At 40.3% G+C, this 19763-nt stretch overlaps 1 protein-coding gene across 14 annotated transcripts in view; it reads left to right on the top strand.

Moving 5' to 3' along the window:
- dop (microtubule-associated serine/threonine (MAST) protein kinase dop) overlaps positions 1-17932 on the top strand; it is a 1162440-nt gene extending 1144508 nt beyond the window's left edge. For all 14 annotated transcript variants that reach the window (XM_071676293.1, XM_071676295.1, XM_071676294.1 and 11 more), the window contains one exon: positions 14345-17932. In XM_071676293.1, the coding sequence (XP_071532394.1) occupies positions 14345-15559 (1215 nt within the window). In that variant the 3' untranslated portion in view covers positions 15560-17932. The remainder of the gene's footprint in view (positions 1-14344) is intronic.
- The last annotated feature ends 1831 nt before the right edge of the window (positions 17933-19763 follow it).

Genomic DNA, 19763 nt, shown 5'->3' with positions numbered 1-19763 from the left:
AGAGGTGAAAAAAAGGGCAAATGAGAGTTGGGGTGAGAGAGTATCATTAAATTTTAGGGAGAATAAAAAGATATTCTGGAAGGAGGCAAATAAAGTGCGTAAGACAAGGGAGCAAATGGGAACTTCAGTGAAGGGCGCAAATGGGGAGGTGATAACAAGTAGTGGTGATGTGAGAAGGAGATGGAGTGAGTATTTTGAAGGTTTGTTGAATGTGTTTGATGATAGAGTGGCAGATATAGGGTGTTTTAGTCGAGGTGGTGTGCAAAGTGAGAGGGTTAGGGAAAATGATTTGGTAAACAGAGAAGAGGTAGTAAAAGCTTTGCGGAAGATGAAAGCCGGCAAGGCAGCAGGTTTGGATGGTATTGCAGTGGAATTTATTAAAAAAGGGGGTGACTGTATTGTTGACTGGTTGGTAAGGTTATTTAATGTATGTATGAATCATGGTGAGGTGCCTGAGGATTGGCGGAATGCGTGCATAGTGCCATTGTACAAAGGCAAAGGGGATAAGAGTGAGTGCTCAAATTACAGAGGTATAAGTTTGTTGAGTATTCCTGGTAAATTATATGGGAGGGTATTGATTGAGAGGGTGAAGGCATGTACAGAGCATCAGATTGGGGAAGAGCAGTGTGGTTTCAGAAGTGGTAGAGGATGTGTGGATCAGGTGTTTGCTTTGAAGAATGTATGTGAGAAATACTTAGAAAAGCAAATGGATTTGTATGTAGCATTTATGGATCTGGAGAAGGCATATGATAGAGTTGATAGAGATGCTCTGTGGAAGGTATTAAGAATATATGGTGTGGGAGGCAAGTTGTTAGAAGCAGTGAAAAGTTTTTATCGAGGATGTAAGGCATGTGTACGTGTAGGAAGAGAGGAAAGTGATTGGTTCTCAGTGAGTGTAGGTTTGCGGCAGGGGTGTGTGATGTCTCCATGGTTGTTTAATTTGTTTATGGATGGGGTTGTTAGGGAGGTGAATGCAAGAGTTTTGGAAAGAGGGGCAAGTATGAAGTCTGTTGGAGATGAGAGAGCTTGGGAAGTGAGTCAGTTGTTGTTCGCTGATGATACAGCGCTGGTGGCTGATTCATGTGAGAAACTGCAGAAGCTGGTGACTGAGTTTGGTAAAGTGTGTGGAAGAAGAAAGTTAAGAGTAAATGTGAATAAGAGCAAGGTTATTAGGTACAGTAGGGTTGAGGGTCAAGTCAATTGGGAGGTGAGTTTGAATGGAGAAAAACTGGAGGAAGTGAAGTGTTTTAGATATCTGGGAGTGGATCTGGCAGCGGATGGAACCATGGAAGCGGAAGTGGATCATAGGGTGGGGGAGGGGGCGAAAATTCTGGGAGCCTTGAAGAATGTGTGGAAGTCGAGAACATTATCTCGGAAAGCAAAAATGGGTATGTTTGAAGGAATAGTGGTTCCAACAATGTTGTATGGTTGCGAGACGTGGGCTATGGATAGAGTTGTGCGCAGGAGGATGGATGTGCTGGAAATGAGACGTTTGAGGACAATATGTGGTGTGAGGTGGTTTGATCGAGTAAGTAACGTAAGGGTAAGAGAGATGTGTGGAAATAAAAAGAGCGTGGTTGAGAGAGCAGAAGAGGGTGTTTTGAAATGGTTCGGGCACATGGAGAGAATGAGTGAAGAAAGATTGACCAAGAGAATATATGTGTCGGAGGTGGAGGGAACGAGGAGAAGAGGGAGACCAAATTGGAGGTGGAAAGATGGAGTGAAAAAGATTTTGTGTGATCGGGGCCTGAACATGCAGGAGGGTGAAAGGAGGGCAAGGAATAGAGTGAATTGGAGTGATGTGGTATACCGGGGTTGACGTGCTGTCAGTGGATTGAATCAGGGCATGTGAAGCGTCTGGGGTAAACCATGGAAAGCTGTGTAGGTATGTATATTTGCGTGTGTGGACGTATGTATATACATGTGTATGGGGGTGGGTTGGGCCATTTCTTTCGTCTGTTTTCTTGCGCTACCTCGCAAACGCGGGAGACGGCAGCAAAGCAAAAAAAAAAAAAAATAATATATATATATATATATATATATATATATATATATATATATATATATATATATATATATCCCTGGGGATAGGGGAGCAAGAATACTTCCCACGTATTCCCTGCGTGTCGTAGAAGGCGACTAAAAGGGGAGGGAGCGGGGGGCTGGAAATCCTCCCCTCTCGTTTTTTTTTTTTTTTTTTTTTTTTTTTTTTTTTTTCTTCCAAAAGAAGGAACAGAGAATTGGGCCAGGTGAGGGTAGTCCCTCAAAGGCTCAGTCCTCTGTTCTTAACGCTACCTCGCTAATGCGGGAAATGGCGAATAGTTTGAAAGAAAAGAAAGATATATATATATATATGGAAGTAAGGGGAGTGGGGGAGGAATGGGATGTATTTAGGGAATCAGTGATGGATTGCGCAAAAGATGCTTGTGGCATGAGAAGAGTGGGAGGTGGGTTGATTAGAAAGGGTAGTGAGTGGTGGGATGAAGAAGTAAGAGTATTAGTGAAAGAGAAGAGAGAGGCATTTGGACGATTTTTGCAGGGAAAAAATGAAATTGAGTGGGAGATGTATAAAAGAAAGAGACAGGAGGTCAAGAGAAAGGTGCAAGAGGTGAAAAAAAGGGCAAATGAGAGTTGGGGTGAGAGAGTATCATTAAATTTTAGGGAGAATAAAAAGATGTTCTGGAAGGAGGTAAATAAAGTGCGTAAGACAAGGGAGCAAATGGGAACTTCGGTGAAGGGCGCAAGTGGGGAGGTGATAACAAGTAGTGGTGATGTGAGAAGGAGATGGAGTGAGTATTTTGAAGGTTTGTTGAATGTGTTTGATGATAGAGTGGCAGATATAGGGTGTTTTGGTCGAGGTGGTGTGCAAAGTGAGAGGGTTAGGGAAAATGATTTGGTAAACAGAGAAGAGGTAGTGAAAGCTTTGCGGAAGATGAAAGCCGGCAAGTCAGCAGGTTTGGATGGTATTGCAGTGGAATTTATTAAAAAAGGGGGTGACTGTATTGTTGACTGGTTGGTAAGGTTATTTAATGTATGTATGAATCATGGTGAGGTGCCTGAGGATTGGCGGAATGCGTGCATAGTGCCATTGTACAAAGGCAAAGGGGATAAGAGTGAGTGCTCAAATTACAGAGGTATAAGTTTGTTGAGTATTCCTGGTAAATTATATGGGAGGGTATTGATTGAGAGGGTGAAGGCATGTACAGAGCATCAGATTGGGGAAGAGCAGTGTGGTTTCAGAAGTGGTAGAGGATGTGTGGATCAGGTGTTTGCTTTGAAGAATGTATGTGAGAAATACTTAGAAAAGCAAATGGATTTGTATGTAGCATTTATGGATCTGGAGAAGGCATATGATAGAGTTGATAGAGATGCTCTGTGGAAGGTATTAAGAATATATGGTGTGGAAGGAAAGTTGTTAGAAGCAGTGAAAAGTTTTTATCGAGGATGTAAGGCATGTGTACGTGTAGGAAGAGAGGAAAGTGATTGGTTCTCAGTGAATGTAGGTTTGCGGCAGGGGTGTGTGATGTCTCCATGGTTGTTTAATTTGTTTATGGATGGGGTTGTTAGGGAGGTAAATGCAAGAGTTTTGGAAAGAGGGGCAAGTATGAAGTCTGTTGGGGATGAGAGAGCTTGGGAAGTGAGTCAGTTGTTGTTCGCTGATGATACAGCGCTGGTGGCTGATTCATGTGAGAAACTGCAGAAGCTGGTGACTGAGTTTGGAAAAGTGTGTGGAAGAAGAAAGTTAAGAGTAAATGTGAATAAGAGCAAGGTTATTAGGTACAGTAGGGTTGATGGTCAAGTCAATTGGGAGGTGAGTTTGAATGGAGAAAAACTGGAGGAAGTGAAGTGTTTTAGATATCTGGGAGTGGATCTGGCAGCGGATGGAACCATGGAAGCGGAAGTGGATCATAGGGTGGGGGAGGGGGCGAAAATCCTGGGGGCCTTGAAGAATGTGTGGAAGTCGAGAACATTATCTCGGAAAGCAAAAATGGGTATGTTTGAAGGAATAGTGGTTCCAACAATGTTGTATGGTTGCGAGGCGTGGGCTGTGGATAGAGTTGTGCGCAGGAGGATGGATGTGCTGGAAATGAGATGTTTGAGGACAATGTGTGGTGTGAGGTGGTTTGATCGAGTGAGTAACGTAAGGGTAAGAGAGATGTGTGGAAATAAAAAGAGCGTGGTTGAGAGAGCAGAAGAGGGTGTTTTGAAGTGGTTTGGGCACATGGAGAGGATGAGTGAGGAAAGATTGACCAAGAGGATATATGTGTCGGAGGTGGAGGGAACAAGGAGAAGAGGGAGACCAAATTGGAGGTGGAAAGATGGAGTGAAAAAGATTTTGTGTGATCGGGGCCTGAGCATGCAGGAGGGTGAAAGGAGGGCAAGGAATAGAGTGAATTGGAGCGATGTGGTATACCGGGGTTGACGTGCTGTCAGTGGATTGAATCAAGGCATGTGAAGCGTCTGGGGTAAACCATGGAAAGCTGTGTAGGTATGTATATTTGCGTGTGTGGACGTATGTATATACATGTGTATGGGGGGGGTTGGGCCATTTCTTTCGTCTGTTTCCTTGCGCTACCTCGCAAACGCGGGAGACAGCGACAAAGTATAATAAATAAAATATATATATATATATATATATATATATATATATATATATATATGTGTGTGTGTGTGTGTGTAAGTCGAGAACATTATCTCTGAAAGCAAAAATGGCTGTTTGAATGAATAGTGGTTCTAACAATGTTGTATGGTCGCAAGGCGTGGGCTATGGATAGAGTTGTGTGCAGGAGGGTGGATGTGCTGGAAATGAGATGTTTGAGGACAATATGTGGTGTTGAGGTGGTTTGATCGAGTAAGTAATGTAAGGGTAAGAGAGATGTGTGGAAATAAAAAGAGCGTGGTTGAGAGAGCAGAAGAGGGTGTTTTGAAATGGTTTGGGCACATGGAGAGAATGAGTGAGGAAAGATTAACCAAGAGGATATATGTGTAGGAGGTGGAGGGAACAAGGAGAAGTGGGAGACCAAATTGGAGGTGGAAAATGGAGTGAAAAAGATTTTGAGTGATCGGGGCCTGAACATGCAGGAGGGTGAAAGGCGTGCAAGGAATAGAGAGAATTGGATTGATGTGTTATACCGGGGTAGACGTGCTGTCAATGGATTGAATCAGGGCATGTGAAGCATCTGGGGTAAACCATGGAAAGTTGTGTGGGGCCTGGATGTGGAAAGGGAGCTGTGGTTTCGGGCATTGTTACCTGACAGCTAGAGACTGTGAACGAATGGGGCCTTTGTTGTCTTTTCCTAGTGCTACCTCGCACACAAGAGGGGGGAAGGGGATGTTATTCCATGTGTGGCGAGGTGGCGAATAAAGGCAGTGTGAATTGTGTGCATGTGTATATATGTATGTGTCTGTGTGTGTATATATATGTGTACATTGAGATGTATGGGTATGTATATTTGCGTGTGTGGATGTGTATGTATATACATGTGTATGGGGGTGGGTTGGGCCATTTCTTTCGCCTGTTTCCTTGCGCTACCTTGCAAACATGGGAGACAGCGACAGAAAAAAAAAATATATATATATATATATATATTTTTCTTTTAAACTTCGCCATTTCCCGCATTAGCGAGGTAGCATTAAGAACAGAGGACTGGGCCCTTGAGGGAATACCCTCACCTGGCCCAATTCTCTGTTCCTTCTTTTGAAAAAAAAAAAAAAAAAAAAAAAAAAAAAAAAAACGAGAGGGGAGGATTTCCAGCCCCCCGCTCCCTCCCCTTTTAGTCGCCTTCTACGACACGCAGGGAATACGTGGGAAGTGTTCTTAATCCCCTATCCCCAGGGATATATATATATATATTATCCCTGGGGATAGGGGATTAAGAATACTTCCCACGTATTCCCTGGGTGTCGTAGAAGGCGACTAAAAGGGGAGAGAGCGGGGGGCTGGAAATCCTCCCCTCTCGTTTTTTTTTTTTTTTTTTTTTTTTAATTTTCCAAAAGAAGGAACGAAGGGGGCCAGGTGAGGATATTCCAAAAAAGGCCCAGTCCTCTATTCTTAACGCTACCTCGCTAGTGCGTTAAATGGCGAATAGTTTAAAAGAAAAGAAAAAAAAGATATATATATATATACGTTGAAATGTTTAGGTATGTATATGTGTGGATGTGTATGCATATACATGTGTATGTGGGTGGGTTGGCCTATTCTTTCGTCTGTTTCCTTGCACTACCTCGCTAACACGGGAGATGCTATTGATGCTATTTTGAATTGTAAGGACTGCAAAATTATGTAATAAATGAAGTCACCAGTCTCAGTATACAACGTGACTGCACAATAGCTCGAGGCAGACAGCCTGAAACAAAGCGAATATATCCGATGCTACCAAAAACAAGTGCAATATGAAATGTACCTGGTGCAGTTTTTGAGATTTTTGAATTTTTGAATTTTTTGAATTATTGATTAATGTATTATTTGCCTGGTCCATTAAATCCAAAATCCGTTAAATCAAGGGTTTACTGTAGTTGGTGATCTGAGAGGTAGGTGGGTGCATCAGAGTGGGGAGGCAAATGGGGTTTCAGTCATGGTAAAGGATGAGTGGATCTGGTTTATGTTTTGTAACATTGAGTGTGGCGAGCACTTGGAGAAAGAAAAGGATTTGCACATGGCATTAATGGATCTGAAGAAAACATTTGCTAGGGTTGATAGAGATTCATTGTGGAAGGTATTACATATATACATAAGTATACGTATGTAAGTAGGAGAGATGGCTAGAGAGCGTTATTGGATTACGTGTTAATTGATAGGTGCGCGAAAGAGAGACTTTTGGATGTTAATGTGCTGAGAGGTGCAACTGCAGGGATGTCTGATCATTATCTTGTGGAGGTGAAGGTGAAGATTTGTAGAGGTTTTCAGAAAAGAAGAGAGCATGTTGGTGTGAAAAGAGTGGTGAGAATAAGTGAGCTTGGGAAGGAGACTTTTGTGAGGAAGTACCAGGGGAGACTGAGTGCAGAATGGAAAAAGGTGAGAACAAAGGATGTAAGGGGAGTGGGGGAGGAATGGGGTGCATTTAGGGAAGGAGTGAAGGCTTGCGCAAAAGATGCTTGTGGCATGAGAAGCATGGGAGGTGGGCAGATTAGAAAGGGTAGTGAGTGGTGGGATGAAGTAAGATTATTAGTGAAAGAGAAGAGAGAGGCATTTGGACAATTTTTGCAGGGAAATAATGCAAATGAGTGGGAGATATATAAGAGAAAGAGGCAGGAGGTCAAGAGAAAGGTGCAAGAGGTGAAAAAGAGGGTAAATGAGAGTTGGGGTGAGAGAGTATCATTAAATTTTAGGGAGAATAAAAAGATGTTTTGGAAAGAGGTAAATAAAGTGCTTAAGACAAGGAAACAAATGGGAACATCAGTGAAGGGGGCTAATGGGGAGGTGATAACAAGTAGTGGTGATGTGAGAAGGAGATGGAGTGAGTATTTTGAAGGTTTGTTGTGTTTCATGATAGAGTGGCAGATATAGGGTGTTTTGGTCGAGGTGGTGTGGAAAGTGAGAGGGTTAGGGAAAGTGATTTGGTAAACAGAGAGGTAGTAAAAGCTTTGCGGAAGATGGAAGCTGGCAAGGCAGTGGGTTTGGATGGTATTGCATTGGAATTTATTAAAAAAGAGGGTGACTGTATTGTTGACTGGTTGGTAAGGTTATTTAATGTATGTATGATTCATGGTGAGGTGCCTGAGGATTGGCGGAATGCTTGCACAGTGCCATTGTACAAAGGCAAAGGGGATAAAAGTGAGTGCTCAAATTACAGAGATATAAGTTTGTTGAGTATTCCTGGTAAATTATATGGGAGGGTATTGATTGAGAGGATAAAGGCATGTACAGAGCATCAGATTGGGGAAGAGCAGTGTGGTTTCAGAAGTGGTAGAGGATGTATGGATCAGGTGTTTGCTTTGAAGAATGTATGTGAGAAATACTTAGAAAAGCAAATGGATATGTATGTAGCATTTATAGATCTGGAGAAGGCATATGATAGAGTTGATAGAGATGCTCTGTCGGAGGTATTAAGAATATATGGTGTGGGAGGCAAGTTGTTAGAAGCAGTGAAAAGTCTTTATTGTGGATGTAAGGCATGTGTACGTTTAGGAAAAGAGGAAAGTGATTGGTTCTCGGTGAATGTAGGTTTGCGGCGGGGGTGTGTGATGTCTCCATGATTAATTTGTTTATGGATGGAGTTGTTAGGGAGGTGAATGCAAGAGTTTTAGAAAGAGCAGTAAGTGTGCAGTCTGTTGTGGATGAGAGAGCTTGGGAAGCGAGTCAATTGTTGTTCACTGATGATACAGTGCTGGTGGCTAATTCATGTGAGAACTGCAGAAGCTGGTAACTGAGTTTGGTAAAGTGTGTGAAAGAAGAAAGCTGAGAGTAAATGTGAATAAGAGTAAGGTTTTTAGGTACAGTAGGGTTGAGGGACAAATCAATTGGGAGGTAAGTTTGAATGGAGAGAAACTGGAGGAAGTGAAGTGTTTTAGATATCTGGGAGTGGATTTGGCAGCGGATGGAAGCGGAAGTGAATCATAGGGTGGGGGAGGGGGTGATAGTTCTGGGATTGTTGAAGAATATATGGAAGTTAAGAACATTATCTCGGAAAGCAAAAATGGGTATGTTTGAAGGAATAGTGGTTCCAATGTTATATGGTTGCGAGGCGTGGGCTATAGATAGAGTTGTGCGGAGGAGAGTGAATGTGCTGGAAATGAGATGTTTGAGGACAATATGTGGTGTGAGGTGGTTTGATCGAGTAAGTGATAATAGGGTAAGAGAGATGTGTGGTAATAAAAAGGGTGTGGTTAAGAGAGCAGAAGAGGGTGTTTTGAAATGGTTTGGTCACATGGAGAGAATGAGTGAGGAAAGATTGACCAAGAGGATATATGTGTCGGAGGTGGAGGGAACGAGGAGAAGTGGGAGACCAAATTGGAGGTGGAAAGATGGAGTGAAAAAGATTTTGAGTGATTGGGGCCTGAACATGCACGAGGGTGAAAGGCATGAATAGAGTGAATTGGAATGATGTGGTATACCGAGGTCGACGTGCTGTCAATGGATTGAACTAGGGCATGTGAAGCGTCTGGGGTAAACCATGGAAAGTTGTGTGGGGCCTGGATGTGGAAAGGGAGCTGTGGTTTCAGTGCATTATTACATGACAGCTAGAGACTGAGTGTGAATGAATGTGGCCTTTGTTGTCTTTTCCTAGTGCTACCTCGCGCTCAGGAGGGGGAAGGGGGTTATTTCATGTGTGGCGGGGTGGTGATGGGAATGAATAAAGGCAGACAGTATGAATTATGTACATGTGTATATATGTCTGTGTGCATATATATATGTATACATTGAGATGTATAGGTATGTATATTTGCATGTGTGGATGTGTATGTATATACATGTGTATGTTGGTGGGTTGGGCCATTCTTTCCTCTGTTTCCTTGCGCTACCTTGCTAACGCGGGAGACAGAAACAAAGCAAAGTGAATAAATATAAATATCATTTGCCTGGTCCGTTGAATCCAAAATCCGCTAAATCAAGGGTTTACTGTAGTTGGTGATCTGAGAGGTAGGTGGGTGCATCAGAGTGGGGAGGGAAAATGTGGTTTCAGTTGTGGTAAAGGATGAGTGGATCTGGTTTATGTTTTGTAACAATGCGTGTTGCTAGCACTTGGAGAAAGAAAAGGATTTGCACATGGTGTTTATGGATCTGAAGAAAACATTTGCTAGGGTTGATAGAGGATTCATTGTGGAAGGCATTACATTTATATAGTGTGGGAGGAAAGCTATTAGAAGCAGTGATGAGTTTTGATCAAGCGATTAAGGCATGTGTGTAAGTAGGTAGAGAGGAGAATGATTGGTTCCAGGTGATGGTGAGATGGTTGTTTGCTGCATTTATGGATTGGATGGTGAGGGAAGTAAATGCAAGGGTCTTGGAGAAAGGGACAGGTATGCAGTCTCTGGGGAATGGAAGGAGCCTGGGAAGTGAATCGGCTCTTATTTGCTGACAACACGATGCTGGTGGCAGATTTGAGTGTGGAACTGCAAAAGTTGGTGTCCAAGTTGGGAAAATGTGTGAAAGGAGAAAGTTGATAATGAATATGAAAAAAAAAAAAAAGGTTATTAGGTTTAGTGAATGAGTTGTGTTTGAATGGGGGAAAACTTGGAGGGAGTAAAGTGTTTTAGATACCTGAAGTGGATATAGCAGCATATGGAACTATGAAGGCTGAGGTGAATCATATGGTGGGTGAGGGAGCAAAGGTCTTAGTAGCATTGAGGAGTGTGTGGAAAGAGAAGTCACTGTCTGAGAGGGCAAAGATGGGTGTGTTTGAAAGTATAGTAATCCCAACAGTAAGATATGGATGTGAGGCATGTACTACAAATGAAAATGTATGAGGATAAGTGTGTTGGAAATAAAATGTTTGAGGACAATATCTAGTATGAGGAGGGTTTATTGAGTGAGAAATTGAGTGAGTCATAAGAAAGGTCTGCTTGAGATAGCTGAAGGGAATGTGCTGAAATGATATGGACATATGAAGGGAATGAGTGTGGAGAGGATGATAAAAGAGGATAAATGTGTCAGAAGTGGAGGGGAGGAGACCAAAGTGCAGATGAAAGGATGAAGTGGATAAAATTTCGAGTGCTCAGGGCTTGAACTTGCAGGAGGGTGAAAGGTGTGCATCCGTTGGAGTGATGTGATGTACAAGGGGAACCACAGAAAGTTCTGTGGGGCTTGGTTGTGGATAGGGGCTGTAGTTTCACTGCATTGCACATGACACCTAGGAAATGGATGCCAGTGAATAAGGCCTTTTTTTTTCATGTATTCCTGGAACTACCTTGCTGTGGAAGATGGTAAACAAATATTAATTTTTTTTTTAATTTGCTTTTATTTTTGCTTATACCATGCAAAACCATAGAAGTAGTAGCCATACTCATCTACAATGTTCCCATTCTCACACATAAGTACTGGATTCACACATGGACAAAAAATTCACCATTGTGAAAATGCCAACATCTGAGTACAGTGAAAAACTGAAATTTAATCAAAAGTGTCTAAAAATCCCCTTTGTATTCCTCTGAACTTTATCACTTTGGCATGATCTATGCCTTTTATAGACTTCCCTCTATATGACATAGCCCTCCACCCCCTCCCTTTTTATTTTTTCAATCCCATATACCCATGTTGGAGGTCAGCTTTGTCAGGATAAAAGATAGATGGAAATCAGCTCTGCCAGATACAAGATAGATATATTAATATATCTTTACTGAGAAGTAATGATCATAAATGTGTACTTATAATTTAGGAGTGTTAAGGGTAAAGAAACCCCATTGTGAAAAGAATAGTGCAAATATTTAACTTGGAGAAATTTGCATCCAGGAAAATGATAAAAACCCACCATTGGAGAAATTTGCGAAAACCCACCATTTGCCAGTGCACCATGCACACCCATTAGTTCTTGGACAGTTTATCTATCATCCAGGTTAAGGTTGATGCACAGCACACATAAATAGCTGTAGTCAAAATAGATTTGAAGCAATCCAAAAGCAGGCACTTACTAAAGTGGTGTGGGTGATTCCCAAAGATTGGAAATGAGCAGGTGCACTATATAATACAAACACCGGAAAAAAATTGAGGAGTTTCTGTAAACCAGTGATGATTCTCAAGCTCCTTTCATCCATAATTGTATCTAAGAGATTCTGATATGAAACTAGTAAAAGTCATTATTCATTTGAGAAGGCACTTTTTGACTTCAACTTGTTAGGAAGGTATCCAGTATTATGTTCTTGGTGGATATACATGAAAGTCTTGAACTGACATTCAAATCAAGGGAGGTAAATATGTATAGTTTACCAAACATGAGAATACCGAGATTCTAATAAGTAAAGATCAAATGCCTTGAAGGAAAGTGTTTTTAACCCTTAAACAGGTTTTTGAAATTCATGGTTTTCTGAAAATTTTACGTGTTTGAAGTGAACAAAAAAATTTTTCAGTAGAGGAACATCATATAAGAATAAACACAGCAGAGATATGAATGAAATAGGCCTCAGATCTCCCCTGTAGAAACTTTTGGTCGAGGCATATTGCTGAGATAGCTTTAAGCACTACACTGCTCGGATGTCAACATATCTCAATTGTCACCACCTCAGTTGTATCATGTTTTGATGGACTTTGTTCTTTTTACCATTAACAAATGATTTTTAACTTGAAATAGAGTATTATCTGGATTTCCAGACTCCTTTCAGCTACTGAGGAAATACCACTATATATCATCTTCCCTATGCAGTCTATTGTAACCATGACTGAAGAGTAATTGAAAACTGTATGTGCATTTGTTGTAATAGGAGGCCTTAGCCATCATGCATCACCACCATCAATCAGCTGAAATTCAGTTGTTGGCACAAATCATAGGTCCACATGAGGTCTCCTTTACCAGGCAAGTTTATCTGCTTGAGCCTGATTAAAATATTAGAGAAACATTGGTTTGTTAAATTTACACAGTTAAACTTTTGACATACATGTTACTAATTAGACCACTGCTATGTAAATAAAGTGAGAATGATAGCTAGCTTCTTGGAAGCATCTTCCTTTAATCCTCCCAGAGAAAATATTTTAGACAGGGCAGTCCTTGCATGGATACTTTAAGGCAGCATTGGGATTTAGCCTAGTCTTGCTTAAGAAATAGATTTCTTATACATGATTAATAATTTTAGACTTGACTCCTAACATGTTTGATGATTTTGTTTTGCAAATTCTACTTAGTACGACATTGTGAATTAAGAGGTTTTCAAATTAAATAAGCTCTATGCAAAGGAGCTGGTTTTAGCTGGCGGTAGTTGTGTTATACATTGACGTTTGTCTACTCTTTTGTAGAAGTAGCATGGTTGAAAAATGCATGAAAGATCAACACAATCTTTATCAGCTTCACTTTTCTTGTAAAATTAGTTCAGTACATTGTAAGTGATTAATTTTACTGTAAGTGATGGATAGGAAACACTAAGTCAAAGTACTGTATTTGAAAAAAAAGTATATTTTAACAGTGTAATTTGCTAATGGCAACAGAGAAAAAACTTCAGCATATTGCAATTGTATTATATGTTATACAAAAATTATATACAGAAAATCACCTGTTGCAGGTTCCTTCAAATAAATAAGTTTAAAGTGAAATAAATACACATTACATTAGGAATATGTGTTGACTTTCAGAAACCAGACTTTTTAAGCTTTGTGGAAGATTATTTTCACTTGTATGAGATTTCCAAAAGTTTTAGAAAAGAGAAAGAGGCAATTTTCACAAACTGAAATGTTACGAAAATTTCAAATTTTGCATTGCACTTCACTGAGCATATAATTTCTGCATATAGGATTTATTTTAAGGCTTTTAAAGTTACATCTCAGAAATTGCTCTAGTTTGCAGTGCATTGGTATCAGCAAGTTCAAAACTGCACAGGACTCAACTTAGTAATTGTTACTTCCCTTTTTGTAACAGTGGGAAGGTAAATACTGACAGCCCTTTTGTCTAGAACAGAGTACTCTTTAATAAGAATAATTGTGTATCACGATTTTCTTTATCAGTATAAGTAAAACAATTCAAAAAGATGTATTATTTTCAAATGTAACAAAAGATGTGCACAGTATTTCTTAATGTTGGATTCCAAGGCATTATTACTTGATTTGTGTAATTAAGTTATTGATAGAATTACATTCCCTTTCTAATTTCCCTGTCAAGTGTACTCTGTTTGCCATTGTTGTTGATATGTAGTGGAGAAGGTGATGGTGAACAGCATAGATGTGGAGCCCAGTATAGTGTACAGCCATAAGTGTTGCTCTTACCTTCTTGTACATAACATGAATCTCAAAGTTGTCTATGAGTAGTTTTTGTTGTAATGAATATAGTCGTCTTTGTATAGCATAGTTTATAGCGTAGAGTATTTATGAGACAGCAGAGTGGCCCAGTTTTAATAACAATTAATTATTCTTATTACTAACAATATAAAATCATTAGAAACAATATTTGCTTGCAAGCATTTGCAAGTTTTCAAAAAAATGATTTTCACTTTTGAAATTTGATAGCACTTGTTCATAGCCTTTACTTATAATATTTCAAGTAACTACTCACACTTTGCAATTAGGTCAAACAATGGTTCCATGTTAGCTGAAACTTTATATCTTTCGAAGGAAATAACCTAAATTATATGAAATACTTTGGCATGTTAATAGCTTCAGTTAAGTAATTTCATATGTAACATCCCTTTATGAGTTACCCTTGGAATAGTTAGATACTCATGTCAAGATTATATCTAATTTGAATGCATATTTCTTTTTCTTTTACAGCTTGCAGCTTCTGCATCACCACCCATGTTAACACCAAGCCGAAGCTATCAGTCCTTGAATCGATCAGTTTCCTCTCAAGACAGTATCCCAAGCTCCCCAACACGTTGCAAGTCTCCTCATTCACCCCCCACTGCACGGCTTTTCTCTCCCAGTGTGGAACAAGTTCAATCTCCTCTGAACTCTTCTGGATCGTCATCACCAACGTCCTCTGTGCCTAACTCTCCTGCAGGATCATCAACACTTCACCAGCGCCCTTCGTCCTTGCATGTTGTCAATCACAAAGTAACAAATGTGAAAGGTTTTCGTTCCCCTAGTAGACGGAAATCAGTGGGGCATATTCCCCTCTCTCCTCTAGCTCGCACTCCTTCCCCGTCTCCTCTTCCTGCTTCTCCTACTAGATCCCCATCACCCTTAGTTCACCATCACAACCATCATCACCACCATCATCACTATCATCATCACTGCCCTGGTTCTTCTAATACAACTCAGACTTACTCTCCTGGATCATCTCTAACTCCTGGACCAGCCACCAAAAAATGTTTAGGACGGCCAAAAAGTGCAGAGCCTGGTTCTCCTTTGCTACGTCGAGCCCTTTCTCCAGATCGTCTCCACCCTAGATCAGCTGAAGCAAAGGGAACATCTACCATTAGCCCTTTAGCCACACCTTCTCCAAAGTTGTCAAACAATCCACCAAGACTAACAGTAACCTCACAGTCACCACCCAATTATGAAACGCCAAATGTTATTCGATCAGTTGCTCCTACATTGCTTGCCCAGCGTTTTGGCGGTGCAGTTAGTCTACCACCTACACTTCCTTCTAGTACTTTGGAAGAGGCACCAGAGGAATTAGATTCCCCTGAACGACAAGAATCAGCACGAGCAAATTTTTGTGAGGGCCCCCAGGGAGGCAGAGGATCACTGCCAGGGACCAACAATGCTTGCTGTGGGGGCATAGGAGTTTCAGGATCAATATGTTGCAAAGAAGAGACTCAACCAAGCATTCCTACACATGGAGGTCAAGGGAGTTGCTTTATAGTTGAGAGAAGAGGCAGTAAGGATAATGCAGATGGACGAGAGAAGTCTCGTAGTGACAGCCGTGGAAGAAGAGACTGTAGGGACTTACGTAGAGAAGACAGTAAGCGAGAATCTCGTCGCACTGCACAAGAGAAACGGGAACTGTTCAAGGCAGGCAAGGAGAAAGAAGGTACCTCCTAGGGTTGGCCCACCGCTGGCCTGCCTGCAGCCCCAAGTAGCACAGATTTGTGCCTCCAACACTTGTGTGTATTTTGGGCAGGACCGCGGCATGCCTTCTCCAGCAGAAAGTAAGGAGACAATTGTAGCCTGTGATGATATCTTCCCCCTCTTTCTCTCTGGTAAAGTTTGACTATACTAAGGAAGTAGCTAAGCTACTGAAATCATTCCTGGTGATTGTTGGTATGTGTAAAGTTGTGTGGAGTTGTTGTGATGCCACAAGGCCTGGTTGTGTTGCTACCATTGTGATATTACAGAGACCATGACAGTCTCAAGCTTTTGTGTCTAATGAAGTCATCTTAACTTAGACACTTGAATTCTTTGGTCCCTGTCATTTTGTAAATAATTTATTGTACTGTTTCCTTTATCTCAAAGATTTTTACGTTTTTACTTACAGTTGAGAGTTGAATGTGTTATAACTGCAGATTATGAATATTAATGTTCTCATATTCATTTGTCATGTTCATGGAGTTTTTCCAGTGTTGTGTATATTTTGTCCCTCATTGTCATATTGCTGTACAACCTCACAGTTGCCATGTTGGAGTTGTTAGGTGGAGTTAAAGTGAGAGCAAATTTGCTGTTGCCAGTCTGCTTCCCTCAGGTTATAGGAATAATCCAAGTGAAAAGGTTGATGGCTGTTGATTTGGTCAAGCTCTTGGTGACATTGTGTTCTGCTTGTGTTTCCTCGCTGTTTAAAGATGTCATTATGTGTACTTAATAAGGAAATTGTTTTCCACTACATCCTTGGGGTGCCTCACCATGGATATATGCAAATGCATTTACATGGACTCTTTGGTAGGAAAGTATTGGGCCCTTAGTTAATATTGTATGGCACCATTGGCACTTTCTGTGTATAGCATTAGTTGCTTGAGGTTCTTTAGCATTAATTCAAAAGTTAAAGGGAATTGGAAGTTATTGTAATAGCAAGGTCTTTCTGTGGTTGAAGATTTACTGAGGAGGACAGCCACCATTCAATGTGGATTATCTGATAAGTTATTTTAATGTAAAAGTCACCGGATTTTCCTGTAGGTGATGTACAAGATATATGTTGTTTTCATGGACACAATGATGCTTCCTTTATGCATTTGTCATAAGAGACCATGTTGATGGTCAGGTAATGTTTGAAGCTTTTATCTAGCAGTAGCATGTCATTTCGTGACACCAGTCTCCCATTAGATAGAGAAAAATTTGTATATTGTGTAGAGACCATTTGTAAAGAAGAATCCTTATTTTCCATGTATAGTATTTGTAGTTTATAAATTATTGATATCTAATTGATAATTTTCAAGACATGTGGTTAGTGCAGTACCCCTGCAAATGTTATTCACCAGAGCAGTTAATGGGACCAGTGGCCACATGTCTCACTGGTGCAGTGAGTACAAGAGGTCTTCCTTATAAAACCCCAGTGAATGGAGGTAGACCCCCAACTTTTTTTTTTCTTTTTCTTCTTTTAAGAACTGGATGGTATTAGTGTATTTTGTTAAGTGTTATTTGCCACTGGTCGGGAAAAAAGGCATTGCTGGGGACAGTCACCGACACTTCTTTCAGTGTTATTAGGTGGTATATAAGAGATTTGAATTCAGATATTGGAACATGCTTATATTTCTGAGTTTAAGATTGTTACTTGCTGAAATTATACAAGTCAATATGAATTTTGTATGTAAAATATGGAGCAACATATTTATTGATGTAGATGATTTTAACCAATTGACATTTATATCATTTATTTTATTAGGAAGTAAATATGCAGGATTCTTTCACTTAAATCCCATTAATAACACTGAAAGGGCAGGTAGGTTGGCTTTGTATCTATGTTGACTTTAAAGGTAAAATGTATTGAATGTTTTCTTAGTTCTGATTAATCCAGTCATAACATTCTCAGTGTTCCAACTTTTGTAATGCCGTATGGAATTGTGTGTTAAGTAGTAAATCCTGTTTGCCTAAAAAATAAAATGGTGACTAGTTCATGTGAAACCATATTTTCATATTTTATAGTTTAGGATAATTAGTTTAAATAATAAACCTTCATCAGTTAATGATCCTAAAAGCACATAAATATTTTAGAAATGTAAAAGATATGCAACTGCTAATATCTGTGAAATTCATCAACCAGTAGCATTATTTTCACATTGAGATTATTATATAAAATATTTTACAAGTACAGCCTGAGGAGTGTTATGATATGGTTTACTTTTTGTCCAAGCTCCTGCATCATGTCCCTAGTTAATGAGGACTGACGAGAGAGCCACTTTCATATCCAACATGGTTGCTACGTCGTCTCACATCCCATGTTTTCTAGATTATTGATAACTTAGAGAAAATAAACTGTCCTAGGTTTCCAGTTGTATGATTGTTCCCTTCAGTTGAAGTAACATGATTACCTTTTCAAATCCTTTTCTCTAAGATGATGGAGCCTGAGAGTGAAAATCCTCACTTAGCCCCCTTCTCTGTTTCTAGTTAAAGTAAAACAGGAGGTGAAGATTCCAGCTCCAACAACTTTTAGTCATCTTCTTTAACATGCAGGGAATACCACATCATTCCAATTAATTCTTTTGCCCTCTTGCATGTTCAGGAATTGATTGCTCAAAATCTTTTTCACTCCATCCTTCCATCTCCATATGTCCAAACCATTTCAACAAACCCTCTTCTGCTCTCTCAACTTCACTCTTTTTATTTCTACACATTTCTCTTAATCAAACCACCTCACACATTTCATTTCCAACACATGCACTCTCCTCTGCACAAGCCTATCTATAGCCCATGCCTCACAACCATATAATTTTGTTGAAGGTACTATTCCTTTAACCAAACCCATTTTTGATCGGAGATAACATTCTCCTTTCCACACATTCTTCATTGTTCCCAGAAGCTTCACCCCCTCCCCAACCCTATGACACTTCTCCTTCCATGGTTGAATTTGCTGCCATATCCACTCCCAGATATCTAAAACACTTCTCTTCCTCCAATTTTTCTCCATTCAAACTTACATCCCAACTAACTTTTCCTTCAACCATGCTGAACCTTGCTTTTATTCACATTTACTCTCAACTTTCTCCTTTCACACTCTGCCAAACTCGGTCACCAACTTCTGCAGTTTCTCTCTTGAATCAGCCACCAGTGTTTTAAAATCGGTGAACAACTGACTCTTCCCAGATCCTCTTATCCCTAACTGACTGCATACTTGCCCCTCTCTCCATGACTTTTGCATTCACTTACCTCACCATCCCATTCTTAAACATGTTAAACAACCATGATGACCTCAAACTCCTTTGCTGCAGATCAACCTTCATTGGGAACCAGTCACTCTCTCCTCTTCCTACTCATACAAGTGCTTTACACCCTTGATAAAAACTCACTGCTTACCTCAGACGCTATATATTCTTCATACCTTCTGCAATGCATCTCTATCAACCCTGCTGTATGCTATCTCCAGATCCATAAATGCCACATACAAATCCATCTGTTTTCCTAAGTATTTCTCATTCTTCAAGATAAATACCTAATCCACACATCTTCTACCGCTCATGAAACCACACTGTTCCTCCTCAGTCCATCATTTCACCCTTTCATTCAATACCCTCCCATACAATTTTCCAGGTATACTCAATAAACATAAACCTCTGTAGTCTGGACACTCACCTATAACCCTTTTGCCTTTATACAATCATACATGCATTCTGCCAATCTTCAGGCACTTCACCATGATCCATACATACATTGAATAATCTTGCCAACCAGTCAAAAACGAAGTTCCCCAACTTTCTTAATAAATTCAACTGCAATACCATCCACTCCTGCTGCCTTTAAGATTACATCTGCAAGGCTTTCATTACCTCATCTCCACTAAAACACTCTCCATGACTGTCTCACTTCACTTATAATCTCAAAACACCCTATATCTACTCTGTCATCAAACACATTTAACAATCCTTCAAAATACTCTCTATCTCCTTACTCCATCACTACCTATTATCACTTCCCCTTTTTCCCCCTTCACTCATGTTCCCATGTCCTCCTTCCAAAACATCTTTTTTATCCTCCCTAAAATTTAAGAACACTCTCTCACACCAACTCCCATTTGCCCTCTTTTTCAACACCTCTTGACCTCCTGCCACTTTCTCTTATACATCCAGTCATTTGCACTACTTCCTTGTAAGTATTGCCCAAA

The sequence above is a fragment of the Panulirus ornatus genome, chromosome 22 (genome assembly GCF_036320965.1).
Source record: "Panulirus ornatus isolate Po-2019 chromosome 22, ASM3632096v1, whole genome shotgun sequence".
Taxonomy (NCBI): Eukaryota; Metazoa; Arthropoda; class Malacostraca; order Decapoda; family Palinuridae; genus Panulirus; species Panulirus ornatus.
Note: the sequence above shows the minus strand (reverse complement) of the source record. Positions and strands in the feature narration are given on the sequence as shown.